This window comes from Rhinatrema bivittatum, chromosome 3 (genome assembly GCF_901001135.1).
Source record: "Rhinatrema bivittatum chromosome 3, aRhiBiv1.1, whole genome shotgun sequence".
NCBI lineage: Eukaryota > Metazoa > Chordata > Amphibia > Gymnophiona > Rhinatrematidae > Rhinatrema > Rhinatrema bivittatum.
In genome coordinates this window covers 471,349,579-471,371,650 of record NC_042617.1, presented here as the reverse complement: position 1 = coordinate 471,371,650, position 22,072 = coordinate 471,349,579, and the positions used below count along the sequence as shown (strand labels likewise).

The window sequence follows — 22,072 nt, the reverse complement described above, 5'->3', positions numbered from 1 at the left end:
AGTCATTATGTTGGCTTTTTGCTCCACAGGACTAAAGCTTATTTGGGGGAATTCCAATGGTTTTGCATTATGTCTTGCTGCTACAAGCAGGTGACTGAGTAATATGGTTTCCCCCTCCCTATCGGTACCAGAAGAATGCTAAAGTGATATATTCTCTGAATGTAGCCATAAAAAGGATTCCTAGATTGGTTGGGTGTCATACAGAATGATAGACAGGCTGATGGTAAATTTTTCACCTTGTTAAATGTGTTAGGGGTTTGCTTGATCTCAAGTATAGTGGAAGGCTCCTTACACCTAGGAAGGGGAAACCTAAAACTATAAACTGAAGCCTCTATTCATTTATAACGCTTCCTCAGGATGCTTTTGAATTCTAATTGTGCTGGCTTTCAGTCAGAAAGCAGACCTTGTGCTGTGCTTCCATGTCCTGTCCACACCCTGTTGGCTCTTTCAAAACTGACTCTGCATTGTCTTGTTAGATTACACTATAGTAAACAACTTTTAAAAATCATTCTTATATTTTTTTTTATTTTTTCTTTAGTTTGTGTGGCACATATCTGATTTACAAGGTGCCGGGGGAGAACTGAAGGAATGGTGAAGGCAAACAAAGTAGGAGACAGCAGCACTGACTGGGAGAGAAAGTGAGAAAAGCACTGAGAGGGAAAGGCAATGGCCACATTAGGAGTAGGAGCTGAACAGGTTAGAGCAGCAGCCCCGCTCATTGCTGGCATTAATAGCATGGAATCTATTGTGTACTTGTGACTTGGATTAACCACTGTCGGAGACAGGATACTGGGCTTGATGGGCCCTTGGTCTGACCCAGTTATGGCATTTCTTATGTTCTTATGCATTATATCATAGGAGTGGGGGTGATAGGGAAGGAGAGAAGTGGCACTGATTGGAGAGGGGAACTTTACATTCCACATGAATTAATGTTTAAAAAAATAGATGCCTTGAGCTTCTTGCCAGGGTTTTGGTGTTGCCTTCAGAGCCCTAAAACACTGACTCGGTTGTGTGGCTTTGTTTGGTTTGTTTTGGGGTATTTTTTTTTAAACTTTAAACAGATGCTGTCTTCAAAATAACATTTTATAGTAATCTGCAAATATGTGTGTAACTTTGTTCATATATTTGTGTTAATTGGCAGATAAAGATTTATTAACCTACCCACCAGTTTCTCCTGCTTACTTTGTCATCACAGACACTGCTTGGACTTAACCTTAACCTTTGCCACTGCCCTCCATATTTGTTCAAAGCATGCTTGAATTCTGTTACTATCAAGTTACCAGCACTGCTATTAGTAGGCAGTTGGGCATCTCCTGCTGTCTTGGTAAAGAGATACGAAGAAATATCATGAGACTTTGTCCTGGAACTACTTTTTCAATAGAACAAAAAAAAAAGTTGCTTCTTTGTACTTCATTGAAAGTGTGTGTGTGTGTGTGTGAAATTTCACGTTACTGCATTACCAAGTTTGGTTAGCTTTCCTAATTTCTCTTAGCATTTCATTGGCCCTCTCACCATTTTGACCTGGTGGAAGATAGTATACTGTGTATAACAAACATTGAGGGAAATATATTTCCCCCAATGTTTGTTATACACCACCTTGTCCTTATTCATTTTTTTTTCTTAATTCCCTGAGTCTCTCTGCATTGGGCTTATGGTGCAGGTCCTGTACCATTTTGCTAGCATAGAGTTGTAACTTTTAGAATTGAATGAATACTGCTTGAGGTAGGGGTCTCGGTGGTGATCCATACAAGAGCAATATTGCCTCCCTTTGCATATTGGAAGTGCAGGAATTTAGAAACAGGGCTCATCCTGTAGGTTGCAAAACCACCTTTTTGGACTAAAAACCGATGTTGTACATGAGCAGTAACATGTGAAGAAGGGAACTTGTATAGTCTTGGAAGCTCATCAGTTTCATTGGTCCAGTACCACAGCCTACAAATCTGCTTATGTTTTTGGTGTTCCTTTCTTTGGAAATCTAAGTGTACTGATGGTTGCACCTGTTGCTTTCTCATAATGACTGGCGGCCCTCAAGTCATTGGAGTCATTGTGTTGTCCACTTATTCCCTTTTTAAGAGTATTAATGTTAAGGAAAATGTTAAGAGAGTGCTATTTAAATTTGTGCTGAATATAACCCTTTTATACCAGACTTGGGAGCAAAGAGGGCACTGGGTGCTGCTGAGGCAGGACCAATTTAGTCCCAGTGGTTCTTTCAGATTGAGTGGAGTGGAGAGTGATTGCTTGCAGGCTGTTAGGGTTTCAGTTACAGTCTAGAAAGTAATACTCCTTACACAAAGGATGACCAGATCAATAACATGAAAATGGTAAACTTGTAAAAAGTAATGCATCTCTTAAAAAATGTGATACTTGAGTACAGCTCAGCAAAGCACAAATGATTGGTAATATAGGTTCCATGATTCCCCTAGGAATAATTGTAGCAGACTCTTTTTTAGTGCCTGTCTTTTCGAATGATGTCCTCTACTCTGAGAAGGGTCTCTAAAAGGTTGAAATCGCCAGCTTATCAGAAAATGTAGATATCTGATGTTTGTTTCTTGTTCCTGTACAGGAAGACTCCCTCTTTTTCCCCAACTAGAGTAGGAAAGCAACCCTATTCTAGTTGGGGAAATCCAGGACCTCCAGGGTAGCATTCTCTGAAATGTTCACTGTTCTTCATGCAAGTCCCCAGAGGCAGGCAGAGCTCGGGTTGTCTCAATGCATGGAAGAGGGAGGGATTAAGTTTTTTTTCCATGGAACTGGGGACCTCTTGGGGAAGGGGGAGCCTTCTTTTCCAAAGGGTCATGTGCCACCTTAACCAGGGTGGAACCAATCCTAACAGAGATCCCAATAAAAGCAAAAGTAGTCCATGTGCCTATAAGTAAAGCATTACCTGAGCTAAAAGATACCAAATTATCCCTGTCAACTGAAAAGCAGGCTCTTCATACAAACAAACGCACTTTGAAATGTCTGTGTGCCAGAAGTCTAAGTAGTAAAATGGGAAAGTTAGAGTATATAGCAGTGAATGATGACACTTTTAATTGGCATCTCGGAGACATGGAAGGAGGATAACTAATGGGATAGTGTCATATCAGGGTAAAAACTGTATCTTAATGATAGGGAGGAATATTTTTGTGGGGAGGTAGTGCTTTTATGACTGGGATGGCATACAGCCCAACAGGATAAGGATCATGTAAGACTAAATACACAATAGAATTTTATGGGTAGAAATCACATGTGTCAGAGTATACTATCTTCCACCAGGTCAAAATGGTGAGAGGGACAATGAAATGCTAAGAGAAATTAGGAAAGCTAACCAAACTTGGAAATGCAGTAATGTGAAATTTCAGTTATCCAAATATTGACTGGTTAAATGTAACATGTAAATGTAGTCTATCATTAAAACCCAGCCTCTAGCCTATATTAGGCACCGCTCATGTTAATTATGTTATTACCCCCATATATCTTAATCCAAGTTAATTCGACCTGTTCATTGTAAGACATTTACTTGTCGTTGTTGTTGTTTAAAATGTAAACCGAATTGATCAATAATTTTGTTATTGGAAAGTCGGTATAGAAAAATGCTAAATAAATAAAATAACATAAGGACATCTATAGAGTTCCTAGATGGAATAAATGACAGCATTATGGAGCAGTTGGTTCAGGAACAGAAGAGAGGGAGCTATTTTATATCTAATTCTTAGTGGAGTGAGGGATTTGGTGAGTAACAGTGATGGATTACTTGGCAATAGTGGTGATAACATGATAGAAAGTTAATGACTGGAAGAGGGATAATAAGTAAATCCACTGCTCTAGCACTAAACCTTCAAAAGGGAAGCTTTGATAAAATGAGAAAAAGAAGAGAAAAAAAGCTGACAGGTGCAGCTTCAAGTGAATATCCACACCTCTTTTACATTTTTTTTAAATAAATACCATCTTAGAAGTCCAGACCAGATGTATTCCATGCATTAAGAAAAGTGGAAGGAAGGCCAAACTATTGCCAGTATGGTTAAAAGATAAGGTAAACTATTTTAGCCAAAAGATCTTCCTTCAAAAATTGGAAAAAGGATCCATCTGATAAAAATGACTCTGCATTTGCAAATTAAATGTACATTGATAGAACAGGCTAAAAGAGAATTTGAAAAGAAATTGACCATAGAGGCAAAAGCTCATAAGGAAAACTTTTTAAAAAAATATATCTGAAGGAAGCCTGTGAAGGAGTTAGTTGGACCTTTAGAAAACTGAAGTTAAAGGGGCATTTGGGGAAGATAAGGCCATCATGGAAAGACTAACATTGTTCACTGAGGATGATGTTGGGGAGAGATCCATTCTGGAGATGGTTTTCAAGGGTGATGGGTCAGATAAACTGACTGAAATGATGGTGAACCTGGAATATGTGGTAGGCCAGATTGACAAACTGAAAAGTAGAAAATCACCTGGACCAGATGGTATACATCCCAGGATTATGAAAGAACTCAAATGAAATTTCAGACCTTTTACGAGTAATTTGTAACCTATCATTAAAATTCTGTTGTACCCGAAGATTGGAAGGTGGCCAATGTGACCCTGATATCTAAAAAGGGCTCCAGAGGTGATCCAGAAACTATAGACAGTTGATCCTGACTTCAGTGCTGGGAAAAATCATGGAAACTATTCTAAAGAATAAAATCACAGAACATATTGATAGACATGATTTAATGGGACACAGCCTGCATGGATTTACCCAAGGGAAGTCTTGCCTTACAAATCTGTGTTATTCTTCTGAAGAGGTGAATAAGCATGTGGATAAAGATAAACTAACAGATGTGGTGTATTTGGATTTTCAGAAGGGTATGAAAAGTCCCTTAGGGGGGGCTTCTAAGAAAACTAAAATGGGATAGGAGGAGATGTCCTTTGTGGATTGCAAATTGGTTAAAAGATAGGAAACTGTAGGATTAAATGGTCAGTTTTCACAGTGGAGTTCTTCCAGGGATCTGTATTTGGACCAGTGATTTTTTTTTTAATATATTTATAGATCAGGAAGTATGAGTGAGGTGATTAAACTTGCAGATGGCACACAATTATTCAGAGTAGTTAAATCGCAATGGATTGTGATAAATAAAGGAATAACTTGCAAGACTGGCAGATTGGGCATCCATATGGCAAATGAAATATGTGGACAAGTGCAAGGTGATGCATATAGGGAAAAATAACCCTTGCTGTAGCTACACTATGTTAGGTTCCATTTTAGGAGTTACTACCCAGGAAAAAGATCTTGAGCGTCAGTTATATATTTTACTTTATTGAGCAGACTATTTCAATGATAAGAATTATTAGGAAGGGAATGGCAAATAAAATGGTGGATGTCTTAATGCCTATGTATCGTTAAATAGTTAGACCGCACCTTGAATACTGTGTACAATTCTGGTTGCCGCATCTCAAAGGTATAGTTGCACTGGAGAAAGTATAGAGAGGTGACCAAAATGATAAAGGGGATGGAACAACTCCCCTATGAGGAAAGACTAAAGAGGTTAGGGCTGTTCAGCTTGGAGAAGAGATGGCTGAGGGGGGGATATGATAGAGGTCTTTAAGATCATGAAAGGTCTTCAACGAGTAAATGGTTTATTTATCCTTTTCAGATAATTCAGTGACTAGGGGCATTCCATGAAGTTAACAAGTAGCACATTTTAAAACAAATTAGAGAATTCTTTCATTCAGTGCACAATTAAGCACTGGAATTCTTGCCAGAGGATGTGATTAAGGCAGCTAGTGTAGTTGGGCTTAAAGGTTTGGATAAGTTTCTGGAGAAGTCCATAAACTGCTATTGTTGTGGTTCTCTGAAAATAAGTTTTATTAAATGTTATAATATAAATCTTAGACATTTAAATAAGGTACCTTTTTTATGGAGAGGCAGATTGTCACACTAGCATAAACTCCCTCTATTTTTACTGATAACACAGCAGTACATAGAATATAGTTATATATTTTCAACCCCTAAGCTAGGCTACATAATTGTCAAAAATTTCTATGATTGTTTATAATAAAAAGCTAATCTGAACAGCCATATAGTAACTTTGCTTTCAAGTTAATCCTCGTCTCGTATGTAAATGTTTTTCTTGGAATTTGCCACCATTAGTAACCTTGTGCTTGTTCTAAGAATATTTTCTATAATCTTAGATGGAATGTAAACACCTCATCGGTTCAAAATGTACAGTCTTTTGTCTAGGAAAAACAAGTGTAAGGCTGAGACTGTTAGTACTTACAAAACTGCTTGGGATCCAAAACCCAGGAGTACAGGAATAATAACTTCATATATATGTCAAAGTATTTCACTGAGACTAAGGGCCTATGAGCACCCACATCACTATTAATAGGGATTAGCCACTGCTTGTTGCCAGCATTCATAGCATGGGATCTATTTAATGTTTGTGTGACTTGGTTTGGCTACTATTTGAAGACAGAATTCTGGGCTTGATGGACCCTTGGTCTGACCCAGTATGGCATACTTTGCTTTTCCCTTTTACTCCTCCTTTTCAGAGAACAGGCTGGATTAACACTCTCTCTTTTTTAGAGAGCTGCTGAGCACTCATGCTGCCCTTCCTTCAACCACCTTCACCCTTTCCAAAAGCTGATGGTCCCCTCTTTAGCCTCCTGTTTTCTTGGAAACCCCTCCCAGTTGGGCTGGGATATGTGAGGGACCATGGAACTGTTGCTTTTCTGCTGTGCATACTCCATTTTATATAATTGAAAAATGCAATTAAATGAACTTTAAAAATAGAAAATTAGGACTACTGTATGTAAAACTTAAATTTGCCTTAACTTATAATTGAAAGATAATCGAAAGGGGAACCAAATGGTTCACTCACTGTGGAAATTTCATCTTATTATAATGCTGAATTATTGTAACTTGTAAAATATTTATATTTAATACAATTTAATAAAACTACATGCCAAGTGGAACTTTATTTTTTGAAGAAAAAAATTTATTTTTTTTTGAGAAGTTGGCAAGGCCTCATATAACCATGTAGGCAACCCTGCCTTGTTCAGGCTTATTATAATCATAGACCTGCCAGCCTCCTCCGGTTTGTTTTGTGTGTTTCTATGTGAACTTGTGTTATTAAAATTTCAATCTTCTTCCTTGTTCTGAATATTGCAATGACATCTGGCAAATATCTCTCACGGGGATTAGTTGACAATATTTCCAGTTGCTACAACACTACCACTTATACTCTGTTGGATATGATCCTATAAATCACTTTCTTTTTACAGAGAACCAACTCTTTTTTTTTTTTTTTTTTTCTATTTTATGTATCGTGCCTACAGACTATAAATGTCCCAACATGTACATGTTTCGGACGGTACACGTCCTTCCTCAGGGGATGTTCCGGCAGGTGATGTCTATAACGCTGTTAAAAACAAAACTGAAAATGACTTCCCTTGAATCTATATATCTATGTATGTATATATATATATATATCTCTTTAATATATACATGCTTCCCCTCACCACTCTCCTCACTAACCTTCACATCAAGCATTTCATTTATGCGGACGATGTGCAACTCATTCCCTTTCTCTGACTCTCTACAAACTGCTCTACTAAACTGGGAATCCTGTCTCTCCTCCAACAAGCTCTTAAATGACATGCAACTGGCTCTAAATCCCAGCAAGACTGAACTTTTAATCATATCTAATAGGCCACCGCTCCCAGACATCCCACCTGCATACTCCTCCACATCTTTCCCATCACACGTTCGCAACCTTGGTGTTCTTATTGATAATCATCTTACCTTTAAACCCTTCATCAAATCTATCATCAAGGAATGCTATTTTAAGCTCCAAACCATAAAAAAACTCAGACCGCTGCTACACTTTTCTGATTTCCACACTGTACTCCAGTCTATCATTTTGTCTAAGGTAGACTACTGTAACGCACTCTTTCTTGGCATACCCGCAACACATACCAAACCGTTACAACTATTACAAAACGCTGCCGCTAGGATACTATCAAACTCAAAAAAGAGAGACCACATCACCCCCACAGTTATCGAACTTCATTGGCTCCCTATACACTCTCGAATTCTTTATAAAGCCCTTTCCATCATCCACAAAAGTCTGTTGAACTCCAACCTCAATTGGATCAACCCCCCCCTACTCCCCGTGCCTCAAATAGACCTACCCGTACAGCCCTCCAAGGAACCCTCGTGCCCAACCTATCAAATCTTTCAAATTATCATCCACCATAAGCAGAGCTTTCTCTCTCGCCAGCCCCTCTATATGGAACTCCCTGCCTCCCGATATACGCTTGGAGACATATACAAAAAAAAACTGAAAACATGGCTCTTCCAGCAAGCTTACCCCATGTCACCCCCCATTACATAACACCCCACTGTTTGACTAAGAATCGCCTATATGACTAAGAATCTATGTCTAAGAATTCGCCTTATGCCTGTTGATTTTGTACATTGACTTTGTTATTTATGTTCATAGCTATGTATATAGTTTCGGTTATACGTATATAGCGATTTCTGCTGTATATATTTATTGATTTTAATGACTTTGCCCCGCATAGTCAGCTCTATCCCCTATCCCTGTTTTAGCCTTTTGTTTTCAGTTACATGTAAGGGCCCTGACCAAAAAGTTAACTTGTATTTCTCTGTTATATGTACGGGTTCTGCCCAACTGTTCCTGTTTAATTGTAAATCGATGCGATGTGCGAACGGATATCGGTATAAAAGAGACTTTAAATAAATAAATATATGGAAACGTCTCTGCTGTTAAGTAGTTTTCCTCCTTGACTCAGTCTCCCTTCTGTTTTCTCAAATTATTCTACTCCATCAATTGGACGCCTTTACCGGTGTATGATCCAGATGTCATAATTGAGCATACAAGATGGTTAAAGTTTTTTTTATTTATCCCTAGCTCAAGCCCTGCTAGATAATATCATGCTTGCTGTTTATATAAAGATAACTTTTACTTTTTTACTTAGTAGTATTGCCAAGGAGTTTCAGATACAGAAATTGATAGATGAATGTTAAACTACACTAAAAAATTTTATTAAACTTGTGATATCTCCTTTCTTAATCAAAGCTGTTTACATTTATGAAACAAAGCAATCATAAAACAAATTGCTACACTAGTAACAGAATCATATAATATGTTTTTACTATAAATTGAAATGTATCTCAACCATGTTTAGTAAATAACTGGTTAAGTTTTTAGCTTAGGATCTGACTAGGGATACTCCATGAAGACAATAGGTAGTACATTTAAAACACAATTGTGGCATTTGGAAACCTAGAAATATGATGGCAGACCACACAACTGCTTGGCTTCACTCCCCCCTTTCATAGCTACAAATGCCATTGAGTGCATTTTTGGCTGAGTAGGCTTCTTCTATCAAAATAGTAATAGATTAAAAAAAAAAAAAATCTTGTGTGATATGTTGTCTTTAAAAATAAATAAATAAATTTCCATGGCTGGACAGCCATGTCTTATGATTTGTTTGCATGCTTTGAAAAACACATTACACATGGGAACTGAAGCTCAGGGAAAATAGTCAAGGTTGATGTGTAATGTGTTTTTCAAAGCATGCAAACAAATCATAAGACATGGTTGTCCAGCCATGGAATCCTCTGTTGCAAAGATGGACAGTTAGGTGTTGCAGTTTCCTTATTTCTTTACAACTGTGTAAGGGATAAAGTTAAAATATTTAAAGGGGGGAGAAGTACAATCTTTAAAAGGACAGACACCAGGGATTATGATGAAGATGGTTCTGAGGTTGAGGGTCCTCTGTGAGAAGTCCTGACACCCACTACCCTACTACCTCCTTTTACTTCTCGTTTTTGTGTTTGGATTTTTTTTTGGGGAGGGGGGTATTTTCTAGCAGAAAACATTCTCCAAAAATGAGCTCCTGAAATAGAAAAAAGTATGGTCAGCAGTATGGTTTAGTTATCGCTAAAGTTAGAGCATCTTTAAGATTTCATGAAGTAGTGGAGCATCATTGTTTGTGCCAGGGGATATACTGGCTGGCTGATTAGGAAGCACTTTCTAATGATTTCTTTTCCTACCTATCTAGTTAATTAGGTATACTTCTTAGTAGTGCAGAGTACTCTGCATTGCTATCGGACAGCAGACAGTGCTAGTCGACAGTCCTTTTTGCTTTTTGGAGGTTGTGCAATCTTGGCCTGCCTTGGAACCTATTCACAGGCAGCATGGGAGATGCATGTTCAGACTTAGATTTTGGATACTGCTTTTCTGTGTTTTTGAATGCCTTCAAAAATTATTGAAAATTGTATTATAAAATACAAAGGTTTCTTACAATGGGAAGAGTAGTGGAGGCCTAAGTATTTGTTTGCCTCTCTTCTGAGATTTTGTTCCATTCTAAAAATGAGAAGTCTGGTCAAAATCAAATTGTAGATATGCTTGAGTATTAGATGGGCAATGTTTGTTTTGCAGAAGAATGAAGTACCATTTGCTGTATGCTTTTAACATTTCCCTTCACTGCCTCATTATTTGGTTGATGGTTTGCTTGCAGGTGGTCCACCTGCTAATGGGCATTTTCCTGACTGTGGAAGTGACTCACCCTAACATAGTGCCAACAGTTGACTTACAGTATGAGGTTCTCGGTAACTACTATGCTTCTGAGAAGATGTCTGGTGAGTATTGTGCGCCCTCATTAGCCCAACCTTGTGTAGTACTAGACTTTTTTTTTTTCCTCCTTTATAAATCTTTACCAAGAAGGTTGAAACTTTAGCTATTTTATTCTTCAAACTGTTTCTTGCTTGTGTATCTACCACAGTTGCACTAAATGTTTCTGAAAACTGTCTGCCTTTTTTGTAACAAACTGAATACAAACTACATCTGCTATTAAAAACTAATGGTAGAAAAATATACCAACAGAACTGCAGTTAGTGTGCGAAAGAAAATAACAGGATAACATTCCACCCAGTAGGGGGGAGAAACAGGAAAATGAAGTTATGCATGCTTTCCACCCAAATCACAAATAATGCACATGCATTTTGTGCACAGACACGCCAAACTTCTGCATTTTCCAATGATTAAAATTTTGCATGTAGTTTTTCTGCCTCCAAAATTTTATTTGAATAATAAGTTGTTGCAGTGCAATATCATGCAAAGCAACTCACACATGAAATTTGTTTTGTGGCTCAAATTTTGTAATAAAAATGAGGTGTGACTTTTTTTTTTTTTTTTTCCTTTTCCCTCTCTCTGTGAGCACTTCTGCTGCAAAACTTAATGTGCAGTTTTTCTTCTGGGCTTATATGTAGAAAGGTCCCAGCAGAAAAACTGCATGTGCTGTCTCTGCAAATAGTAAGTGCAGTTTTCACATGTTGGTACATGACTGGTTATAATCCATCCAGTAAGGATTCTGTGATCTTCCAATGTGATCTAGTGACAGGACCCATAGTGGCACTGCATTTTCTTGCTTTTCTGTTGTACTTGTGGAAGGCACCCGGGAATGGATGTGTGGGTGCTGGAAACAACCAGGTGCCTGCTACATCCGTGCAGCCACCATAGCACCAGGGCTGTGAAGGCCCCTCCCCCCCCCCCCCCCCCGGCAGCTGACTGTAATGGGCTGGCAGCGCCCAGCCGGCACCATAAGCAAGACTTCCTCCTCTTCGTGTCGCGGGTGACATCTCTTCCTCTGGTTGATCGGGTCCGGTGATGTCGTCAGGACACGCCCCGGTGCCGGGCCACATGACTGGCTGGGGGAGTGACGCAACGATGTCGACAATGGGGAGGAACCGGCGAAAGGCTTTAAAACCTGCCGGCTCCCCTTTGTTCAGCCTCTTTCATCCCTGCCCCCTGGCGTGGGGCAATTTCTGCCCAATCCCCCCCCCCCTTATTAGCTAGTACAAATTGTTAGCAAATAATCGCTGTACATTGTTTATGCTGTCGCGGCGGTGGCATCAGTCCTGGAAAGACTGTTGTAATGCTGGAAGCTATGAAACGAAGCAGGAAGGTGCCTGTAAGGAAGAGTGTGGCCTTGGGGCAACCACTTGGCACCTGGCCATGAATGTCAAGCCTGGGATTAGACCTTGATGAATCGACAGCCAGGTGTGTTTGCGAGGAGGTCCGGCAGGGCCTGCTGCATGGCGGTCTGCTTGGACCCCTCTGGTGACTGCAGTCTGCCACCAGGCGGGGGCAGGATAGAACCACGGGTGTCTGGGCTGCCTAGTTAATTGGACAGTTAGGTGAAAGCCTGGAAAAAGTTTGCCAGAATGCTGTAGGGTCCCATCTGGTTTCCACATTCCTTCCTGCTGGGGTAGCTGCACTGCCCTTCCAGCGAACATGAGGAAAAAAACACACTTCCTCCTATGACTGTCTGAGCACTCCCCTGGTTCCCACCACCCCCACACTTAGCATTTTATTTTAAATGCAAAGTGAGGAGGGCTGGGGAGCCCAATGAAAGCAAAGGACACTTTAACACATTTCTCATAGTTCCATCCTTAACTAGCAACATTTGTATAAACAATTCTCTTGGCAGACTCGAGCAGCAAAATTAATCTGCACTTTTATTTGAACCTTTCTTTAGAATGTGTGATGAAGCAGTACATGAAAGTAAAGGGCGGAAAATGCCATATGAAAACACTGTCGCTAGGAGGCTGATAGTCATGAAACTGACTTGCAGTGGGGAAACTAGCATAAATATATTGTGAGGGAACAAAGGGGAGTGGTCGCGAGGAATAGTTTTTGTATCACACAGCAGCAAGAGACCTCACTTTACCCTCGTCATGCTCTTTTAGAATAGTAACATGCAACAGTCTTATAGAGCAGCACTGCCAACATTTCTACCATCTTGCAACCTTGAGCTGTTTTGTGTAGGGGTTGGACAGTGGTAGGGGGGGTGTCTCATGAAAATTAACTTTTTAAAAAGAGGTCTGTCTTTAATATTAGTGGAAATGGGCACAGTAATTAGGAAAGAGACACTAAGGCTTTGGAACCTCCTATTTGAAAAAACAGTGTGTCTTGTTTTAATAACATGTTACATTTAAGTGATTCCAGCACTCCCAGGAAGAACTAGGTTTCAGATGTTCATTGTAGACATGCAGTCCGTGCTATATTCTGCGATAACATGAAAAGACATACTATTGCAGGAGTCATTACAAATAACACTTAAATATTTAAAATATTTAAAACTAATTGGAGAAAATTATTTCACTCATTGTACAAGCTTTGGAATTTGTTGCCAGAGGATGTGGTTAGTGCAGTTAGTGTAGCTGGGTTTAAAAAAGGTTTAGATAAGTTCATGGAGGAAAAGTCCATTAACTGCTATTAACCATTGCTGTACGTCAACTTGATTATCATCCTTTTTCCTGTCGTGACACACCTGACAGACCATGCTTACATGTATGGCACACTACTCATTACAATTCACAGTGGAAATAAAGGCCCAGTATTTTTGTTAGGAATGACACAATGGAAAGATACATATTCTGTCTGAACAGAAATTGCATAAATAGAAAACATCCCACATCAAAACAGCACAAATTTCCAGCACTTAACAGTAAACACCTTACCTAAGAAAAGGCAACACTGAAAATATTACACTAGGCCTTATGACACCAGTACACCTCCTATTAAGAAAATGGAACAAGCCAGGCTACTATAGAGCCCTACATAGAAACTACATTCCAGCAGAAAACCTCACCTGAATCACATGTGCTGACAAACACAGAATAGAGACCAAAACGCATAACTAGAAGCATGCAGAGAAACTGAATTGGAAACCGCAACAAGCCAGAGTCTCTATATGCACTGTAACAAAGGAAAACAAACATCACCAGTCTTTATAAAACAAATCAGGAAATATAAAATCAATAGCAGCAAAACCATACTAACAAAGAACAGATTATTTCAAACTGATGAATGGAATATCCAATAAAAATCATATCAAAATCTTCAGATACCAATAAAATATTTCAAAATAGCAGACACAAAGACCCAGTAATGAAAAATAAGGATACAAACTTTTTTTTTTTTTTTGCACTGCATACCTGGGAACATTGATATCCAGGAGCCCTATTGTTTTGAATTAGCAGGAGGGATGGTTTGCTTGCAACTATATATTCTTTCTTTCTCTCATTATTTATATATATATAATTTTTTTTTTCTCTCTCCTTATATAGGCTCTTAATTACACATTTACACACATGCTGTCTCTTTTCACAGTTACACATACAGGTTCTCAATCAGCACATACTGACACGTCCCGTCCCGTCCCCCCCCCCCCCCCCCCGAACAGAGGACCTAAATATGCATACCCTAGCAGAGAGGCGAAATGGAAGGAATATGAGGCAGACTTTTTAAATACCTGGAGGGTATTAATGATGCGGAAGAATCTAACCTTTTTCTGATGGAAAAGAAATTGTAGAAGTAAAGGCCATGATTGACTCTCCAAGGAGATAGATTCAAACACCAGGGGACTTTTCACAGAAAGTGTGGTGGATCCATGGAATGCCCCTCCTGGAAGAGGTGGTTAAGACAAGAATGGTAATGGAAGTCAAAAGGGTGTGGGAAAAAGAGTATTCATAATGAAGAAACAAAAGTAAACCTGTGGTAGCATTTGGTGTTGGAGGTTTTTTTTGGTGTTTTTTTTGGCTTCATGCTTCTGCCTGGAGCGCTAGTTAGTCTTAAAAACCCCTTGCTGGGCAGATTATATGGCCCATTTTGTTTTTATCTGCTGTCATTTACTGTATTACCCTACCTTTCAAATGAGGTTAATTCCTGTCATAGAATGTGCAAAACAAACCTGAATATGAAATTACTCTTTCCTCAGTACAGGGTCTCCTTATTCCACAGTTTTGGTGTAAGAACTCCTAAGCATTTTCATAATGGTGTTAAGAATTCTGCATCCTACTGCCAAGGGACCATGCAAGTTGGCAGCCTGTGGTCTGTTAAAAAAAAAAAAAAATCAGATTGAGAAATTATATACTGTGGCTAGAATTGCCTTGTAATGTTGCAAAACCCTTAGAGAGCAGTAGAGTATAGCAGGAGATGTTCTGCACACAAGTGGAATCTGGCAGCAATATCATCTGATATTAATGGGGCCAACAGGTAGATAAAGCAAAAGCCAGAAGGGTGCATTTTGAAAAGGAATAGCCAGCAGGAATGGGGAGGCGATATTGCCTCTGTACAAGTATTCATTTAAAGTACTGTATACAGTTCTGGAGACTGCACTTTCAAAAGGATAGAACCAAATAATTTGTCCAGAGGGCAGCTACTAAAACAATCAACTGGATTCATCAAGCAAAGAGGGGGACAGACTTAAAGATCTGAATATGTATAACTGGGAGGAAAGGGGAGATAAGGGAGATTTAAATTTCTACAAGGAATAAATGCATAGAAGGTGGACTTCTTTCAACAAAAAAAGAGGCTCTGGATTGAAAGGGTCATGTGATGAGAGTGAAGACCCTGGGGGTAATTTTAAGAAAATGTAACTTTACAGAAAGGGTGGTGGCTGCATAGAATAGCCTCCTTGAAGGTTGCGGAAACAAGGACATTATTGGAGTTCAAGAGAGCATGGGACAAGCACAGAGAATCTTTGAGGAAGGCATTGTAAAGCTGAGCAGGAGATGTGGATGGCCAGTTCATATGGTCTTTATTTGTCATGTTCAGTTTTTATAGAAACTGACTGCAAACTTAGGTAAAATTTGGAGTTTGATAGTTCAGCGAAGTAACTTGGAAGAGAAATATTTGAAAAGGTAATACAGTACCTGGATGGAAATGCAAGTTCTATTTCAGAAAAAATGACCTTGCTTACGTTCAAAGTTGTAATGTTCCTTCAACTTTGCTTTTATTTTCCCTAGAAAATGCCTGTGTTCTCTTCGCGCTCACCCTCCTCATGTTCACTATGAGCGCAATGATGGTGTATGGTGCAATTACTGTGAGTATTTAACTTTTTGGCAGCCTCATGATCCATCATGGTAAAGTGATTGCATACTGACACTGCTTTTTTGTTTTTCCAGCATCGAGGAGGCTGGCTGATTCCATTCTTCTGCTATCAGCTCTTTAACTTCGCTCTTAGTTGCCTAGTTGCCATCAGTTCTCTTACCTATTTACCAAGAATTAAGCAGTATCTGGAGGAATTAGTAAGTCTCTCTTCTATTTACTGTGTAGCCAAAGTGTGACATATCAGAGTGAACTCAATATATTTTTTAAAGACTACTTTTTAATGAGTTCCTTTCATACTCTTTATAATAAATGTAGAAAACCATGGTATAGCATGTATTGTCGGCTGTATTCCAGATCTTGTAAAGCCCTTTTGAATGCTGCAGTGAAACTTTCTGCCCTGAACCACAGGGTCAGTGGTGTGATGTTGAAAAACCCAGGTTTAGATTTCATATGCTCAAAACTCTGCCTAATTGAAGACCAGGGTTTTGTCCACTGCAGCCTTATGTAAAATTTGGAGTTTGATAGTTTAGCGAAGTAACTTGGAAGAGCAATATTTGAAAAGGTGATACAGTGACTGGATGGAAATGCAAGTTCTATTTCAGAGAAAATGACCTTGCTTACATTCAGAGTTGTAATGTAATTAACAATCAGTTTAAACAGATTTTCACCCGAATTTGGCATATATATCTGAAGCAGGCCGCAGGGGCCATAGCAAAAGAGAAGCCTCATTGGCCAGGCACTGTTCTTCCCCCCACCCCCGCAGTAGCAGCTGCTGCCGTTACCTCTGCCCCAATCCTGGTCACTTGCTATCTGTGCTCCTAAAATTTAAAATAGGGTCCTGGCCTTGCAGTGCCTCAGCTCCTCTTTCTCCTCCTTGGCTGTCAGCGCCTGAATGATGTCAGCCGAGGAGCAGGAAGAGACCAGAGGCCCTGCAAAGTCACGATTCTTGGAAGAGAGTGAGTGATAGCATCATGGCAGCGTTGGGGAGAGAGTTGAGATGGGTGGATAGATTGAGGGAGTGGGAGTGAAGGAGGTGAGTGAGGGGGTTGGAGAGACAATGGGACAAAGGATGAGAGTAAGCTGGGGTAGGTTAGGAGGAGAGAGGTGGGATGCTGGAGGAAGAAAGCAGAGAAGCCTGCTCATTGGTTTTTGTTTGGGGAGGCTCCATTCTGCCCCCTCCTGCCACCCCTCCTTATCCACTCCTATCGCTATCCTTGAGGAAAAACAGACTCAGTAGGCCCCACATAGTACCATAAATTATGCTGGAGCTGCAAAGCAGTCATGGCTCTTCTTGGATACACCTCTCATCTTTCTCTCCCCTTCAGACCCCTCCTCTTTCTCTTCAGCATCCCACCTCTCGCCCTATCCCCACTCTTCCTTGCTTTCTCTATCTCCCCCTCAATCTGTTTCATGTTTTCCCTCTGTCCATAAAACTAAGCTGGAAAAATGAGTAATTTTTTGACTGATTTCTCCTTTTTTACATCTTGTGAAAATAAAACCCTGAAATTCCAGGGAAAAATATAAAAAACCAAAATTGGAGGTCCCTAGTAGTAAGGACAGTAGAGTAGGTGAGTGCAGTAAGTGAGTATATGTTTGTAATTTATGGTTTGTATTGTTGTAATCAATACAACAATTGTTGTAATCAGTCCCAAACAATTGGAGGGTGCAGGTAATAAATCCTTTTAAATAAATCTTGTGCTAAACAGAATAGGCTGCTGTGCTCATTTTTCCCTTGAGTCTGATTGCCAATTTTTTTCTTTTTAACACAGTATTGCTGTTACTGATTTGAATAAATATACTTTATTGTAAGGAAAGTTATACATTTACAGTATCCACTTAGCATTTTAAGTTAAATGTTTTAAGAAAATTCAGTAATGTATCTAGTCTGACATTCTTTTGTTTTGAATTAGCCCGATTTTCCATATAAAGATGATGTACTTTCTCTGGACTCCAGCTGCCTCCTGTTCATTGTTCTGGCATTCTTCACATTCTTTATTATTTTAAAGGTAAGTTGTTGTTTTTTTTTTGTGTGTTTTTTGTGTTTTTTAATGTTCATAAAAAAAACACTCCTAGTCTTCTTTTCTAGAAACAATCAAAAGATTGCATTGAGTCAGTTAAATAGAACTGAAAACCTACCTACCTACCTTCCATTTTGAACAGCAGGACCAAGCTTGGGTGGCCCTCCTTGATTATAAAGTGCCACTGAGTGTGAAATGCAGTTTGGAGCTTTAAAACAAATATAATTTGAGGCTTGCTACCAGTGATTGAAATCCCAGTACCACAGAACTGTTTTATTGCAACCTAGTTCTAGTGGAAGTGCTTGTTTACCCATTGGCACTTTTCAGCAAAAAAAGTGTTGTGAAGGTTGCATTAAGCTCGTTTGGCATCATATAACAGCATGTTTGTTTTGAGTACCATATATCTATAAAGATGTTTTCAATTTTGAAATGTATTTACAGGACAAATACTGTAGCCATATTTGACAAGGCTGTAAGTGTCTCAAGCTTGTAGATGGCTTTTATACTTTTTTTGTTACGTTCTGTGAAGGAACAGGTTTCCTTGAACCATGTAATGGATGAGGGTGAGCAGTTAACTTTCCAGAATTTGTCTAATCTTCAGTACCAACATTTCACGAAAAAAATGTTTGGTTGCCAAAAATGGTTTAAAAACTAAAAATCCCTTTTTGTGTACAGAGAAATATAGAAATCTGCAGTTCTTCCAGTTTCCTTCTGCATGCATATTTACTTAGATTTTACTCTTTAATTTTCAAAATAATACACAAGTGCAAGTCTTGACAGGAAAAAATTAGGGTGACAAGTAGTTCCCTGTACGTACCAGGATCAGTCCAGGACATCTGGGTTGTGACTCCGCACCAGTAGATGGAGACAGACTAAAACTTGTGGGCGGAGCATATATGCCCCTGTGCCAGTCACAGCCCCTCAGTCTTACTCTGTCTCCAGTAGGTGGTGCAGGTCCGGTCACAGCCCTGTCGGGCCTGAATCTGGTTGTTAGTCAGGTTCGCTTTTTGGGTTTTATTTTCTATTAGGCCTATTTGGTTTTTTTCTGTAAATTGGGTTTTTTGTTTAATTTGGTTAATTTAGTCCCGGTTGCCCTGCCTCCCTGGGGAGTTGAGAGGTCCTGAGGGGACTACCCTCCCCAGGTGGAGGCCGCTGCTAGGGTTGAGGACCCGGCTGGACTAGTAGCAGCGTCAGGGGTGACACCGGGGAGCCCGGTTCACTCACCCCTGCAGGACAGAGGGCTTTTTCAGTACCAGGGACAGCGTTTTCTGTAAAAAAAAAAAAAAAAAAAAAAAAAAAAAAGTGTTTGACTTTTGTTTCTGTCGGCTCTCCGTTGCCTGGCGTTGCGCTCCGTCCCGTCCCGCTCGGGGGGGGGGGGGGGCGTCGTCGGCAGGGGGGAGGTTGCCGATTTCGCCGCGGTGATTTTTTTCTTTTTCTTCAGCGCCCCTCAGTGTTTTTCGGCGCGTCCTTTGTTTTCCCGCGATTTTCTCGATGCCGCGCGGCTCGCAGTGCAGGGCCTGCGGCTCGGCGCGTGCGCGTCTCTCCCGGGACGGCCTTTGCTCGGCCTGCGTCCCGGGAGACGAGGGATCATCGGGGGCACCTCGGGGGACCCGTTCCCGGGTGGCACGATCGCCGTCGCAGGGGGGAGGGGCCCCTGACAGGCCTCCTGGTTCTTTCCCGGTTTCCGCGGGAGTGGCGGCCATTTTGTCCACCGGCCGGGTAGTCTCACGCGAAACGGTGGAGGCCTCGGTTTTGCCCCCTGAGCTCTCCCCGCAGTGGGGTGCGGCGGGGGAGGCCCCCTCGGAGGGGCCCCGGTCCCAGGGGACTTCGGAAATCGATTCTTCGGATTCTGGCGAGCTCTCAGAGGATTTAGCGCTTTGCTGCGCAAGGTGCTCCGATATAGGCGAAGCAAGCGCAGTCGGGGGGATGCCTCGCGCGCTCGGGTCCACCGGTCCCCGCCGAAGAAAAAGCCGGCCAGGAGGACGGCGAAGGTCGCCCAGGCCGCGGGCCGGAGCAAGCGGCTTCCGCGAGGGGTGCCGCAGGGCTCGGAGTCCGAAGAATCCGCCGAGGCGGACACGGAGGCCTCTGAGGAACCCCTGCCGGGAGCCAGGAAGGCAGCGTCAGATGGCTCCGCGCAGCTCGCTACGGGGAAAAGAGCACAGGCCGTCGATGGGGATGACCCCAAGGTGGTGCGTTTGTTCCTTAGGGAGGAGCTGTCGCCGCTTATCCCGGCCATTCTCCAGGAGCTGCGGATTGATGCCCCTCCGGTGGTGGTCCGCCAGGAGGCAAATATGGATCCTGTCCTGCTCGGGCTCACAGGGCCGGCGGTTGCTTTTCCTTTTCATTTTTTCGTCCACGGATATCCTCTTCAAGGAATGGGATACTCCGGAGTTGGATTTGAAGGTCAGCAAGGCCATGGACAAGCCTTACCCTTTGCCGGAGGACGCGCTGGAGCTCCTCCGGCTCCCAAAAGTGGATTTGGCGGTGTCCGCTGTCACGAAGAGGTCTAACATCCCGGTCACGGGAGCGACAGCCCTCCGGGATATTCAAGACCGGAAGTTGGAGGTTCAACTCAAAAAGATTTTCGAGGTCTCTGTCCTAGGAGTGCGGCCCGCCATGTGCACGAATTTTGCTATGCGGGCTAGTCTGCGCTGGGCTCAAGTCCTTCAGGCGAATGCAGGTCTCTGCAGAGGAAGCTTCTCAAGCAGACAGGTTGGAGGCAGCCATTGCCTATGGGGCCGATGCGCTCCATGATCTGTAGCGCACCTCAGCTCACTCCATGGTGGCAGCGGTGTCGGCGCGTCGTCTTCTTTGGCTGCGCAACTGGGCAGCGGATGGCTCTTCCAAGGCTCACCTCGGGGCATTGCCATTTAAAGGGAAATTGCTATTTGGCAAGGAGTTAGATGATTTGTTGGTTTCCCTGGGTGAGAATCGAGCGTTTAAGCTGCCGGAGGATAGGGCCCGTCCGCGATCTTCCTTCTCAGGCAGAGCCCGGTTCCGGGGGCCCAGGAAGTCCAGACCGCAAAGATCCTCTGGATCCTCATATAGGTCGTCCTCCTCGCGGAACGCTCAGTGGCAGCAGTCCTTTCGGGGCAAGCGTTTTGGCCGGCAAGGAGGGGCTCCGTCGGGTGCGGGGGCCAAGCCTTCACAATGAAGTCCTGCCGGCCCATCCCTCCTCGTGGCCTCGGCACGTTGTCCCAAACGTGGGGGCGCGTCTCTCCTTCTTTCTCGAGGAATGGGCCAGCATGACGTCGGATCAGTGGGTCCTCGACGTGATAAGACACGGCTACGAGTTAGACCAAGAAAGACGGCTCTTTCCGCCCCATTCTGGATCTGAAGGGAGTCATCAGATGCCTTCGGGTTCCTCATTTCAAGATGGAAACCATTCGTTCCGTGATCGCGTCAGTGCGCCCCGGCGAATTCCTGGCGTCCCTAGACCTCACAGAAGCATACCTTCATGTAGGCATCCATCTAGCTTTTCAGCGGTTCCTGCGGTTTTGCATTCTGCGCAGGCACTTCCAGTTCCGGGCGCTCCCGTTCGGCCTAGCGACAGCGCCTCGGACATTCACGAAAGTGATGGTGGTCGTGGCGGCGCAGTTGCGGCGGGAAGGCCTGCTGGTTCACCCTTACCTCGACGATTGGCTAATCCGAGCGAAGTCTCAGAGTCTGTGTCGGCAGTCGGTGACCAGGGGGTTACAGCTCTTGCAGTCCCTGGGCTGGGTGGTCAACTACAACAGAGTCATCTCGAACCTTCTCAGTCCTTGGAGTATCTTGGAGCCCTTTTCGACACGAAGCGAGGCAAGGTGATTCTCTCTCAGGAACGGATATGCAATCTGCAGTCTCGGGTGCTACGTCTTCTGTCGCTACACCGGCCACGAGTCTGCGATTACCTGACGGTTCTGGGGTCTATGGCATCCACTCTGGCGTTAGCCCCTTGGGCGTTCGCTCATCTACGACCGCTGCAGTCCTCATTGCTTTCCCGCTGGAAACCGGTTTCCAAGGATTTTTATCTACCTCTCCCTCTCGAGGGTCAGGCGCGAGCCAGCCTGAGCTGGTGGTGGGATTCCAAGCATCTCTCCTGTGGAGTGTCCATTCTGGTGCCCGACTGGACGGTGGTGACCACGGATGCCAGTCTTTCCGGCTGGGGGGCAGTGTGCCAAGGGAAGTCGG

The 22,072-nt window shown here is 42.3% G+C and overlaps 1 protein-coding gene across 1 annotated transcript in view; it reads left to right on the top strand.

The window, feature by feature from the left end:
- The window catches only part of LAPTM4A (lysosomal protein transmembrane 4 alpha), a 76,696-nt gene that overhangs the window by 27,438 nt on the left and 27,186 nt on the right, over window positions 1-22,072 (top strand). Inside the window, exons 2-5 of the mRNA XM_029595970.1 lie at window positions 10,507-10,627; window positions 15,800-15,876; window positions 15,959-16,081; window positions 17,795-17,890. Coding sequence (XP_029451830.1) covers window positions 10,507-10,627; window positions 15,800-15,876; window positions 15,959-16,081; window positions 17,795-17,890 — 417 coding nt within the window. The remainder of the gene's footprint in view (window positions 1-10,506; window positions 10,628-15,799; window positions 15,877-15,958; window positions 16,082-17,794; window positions 17,891-22,072) is intronic.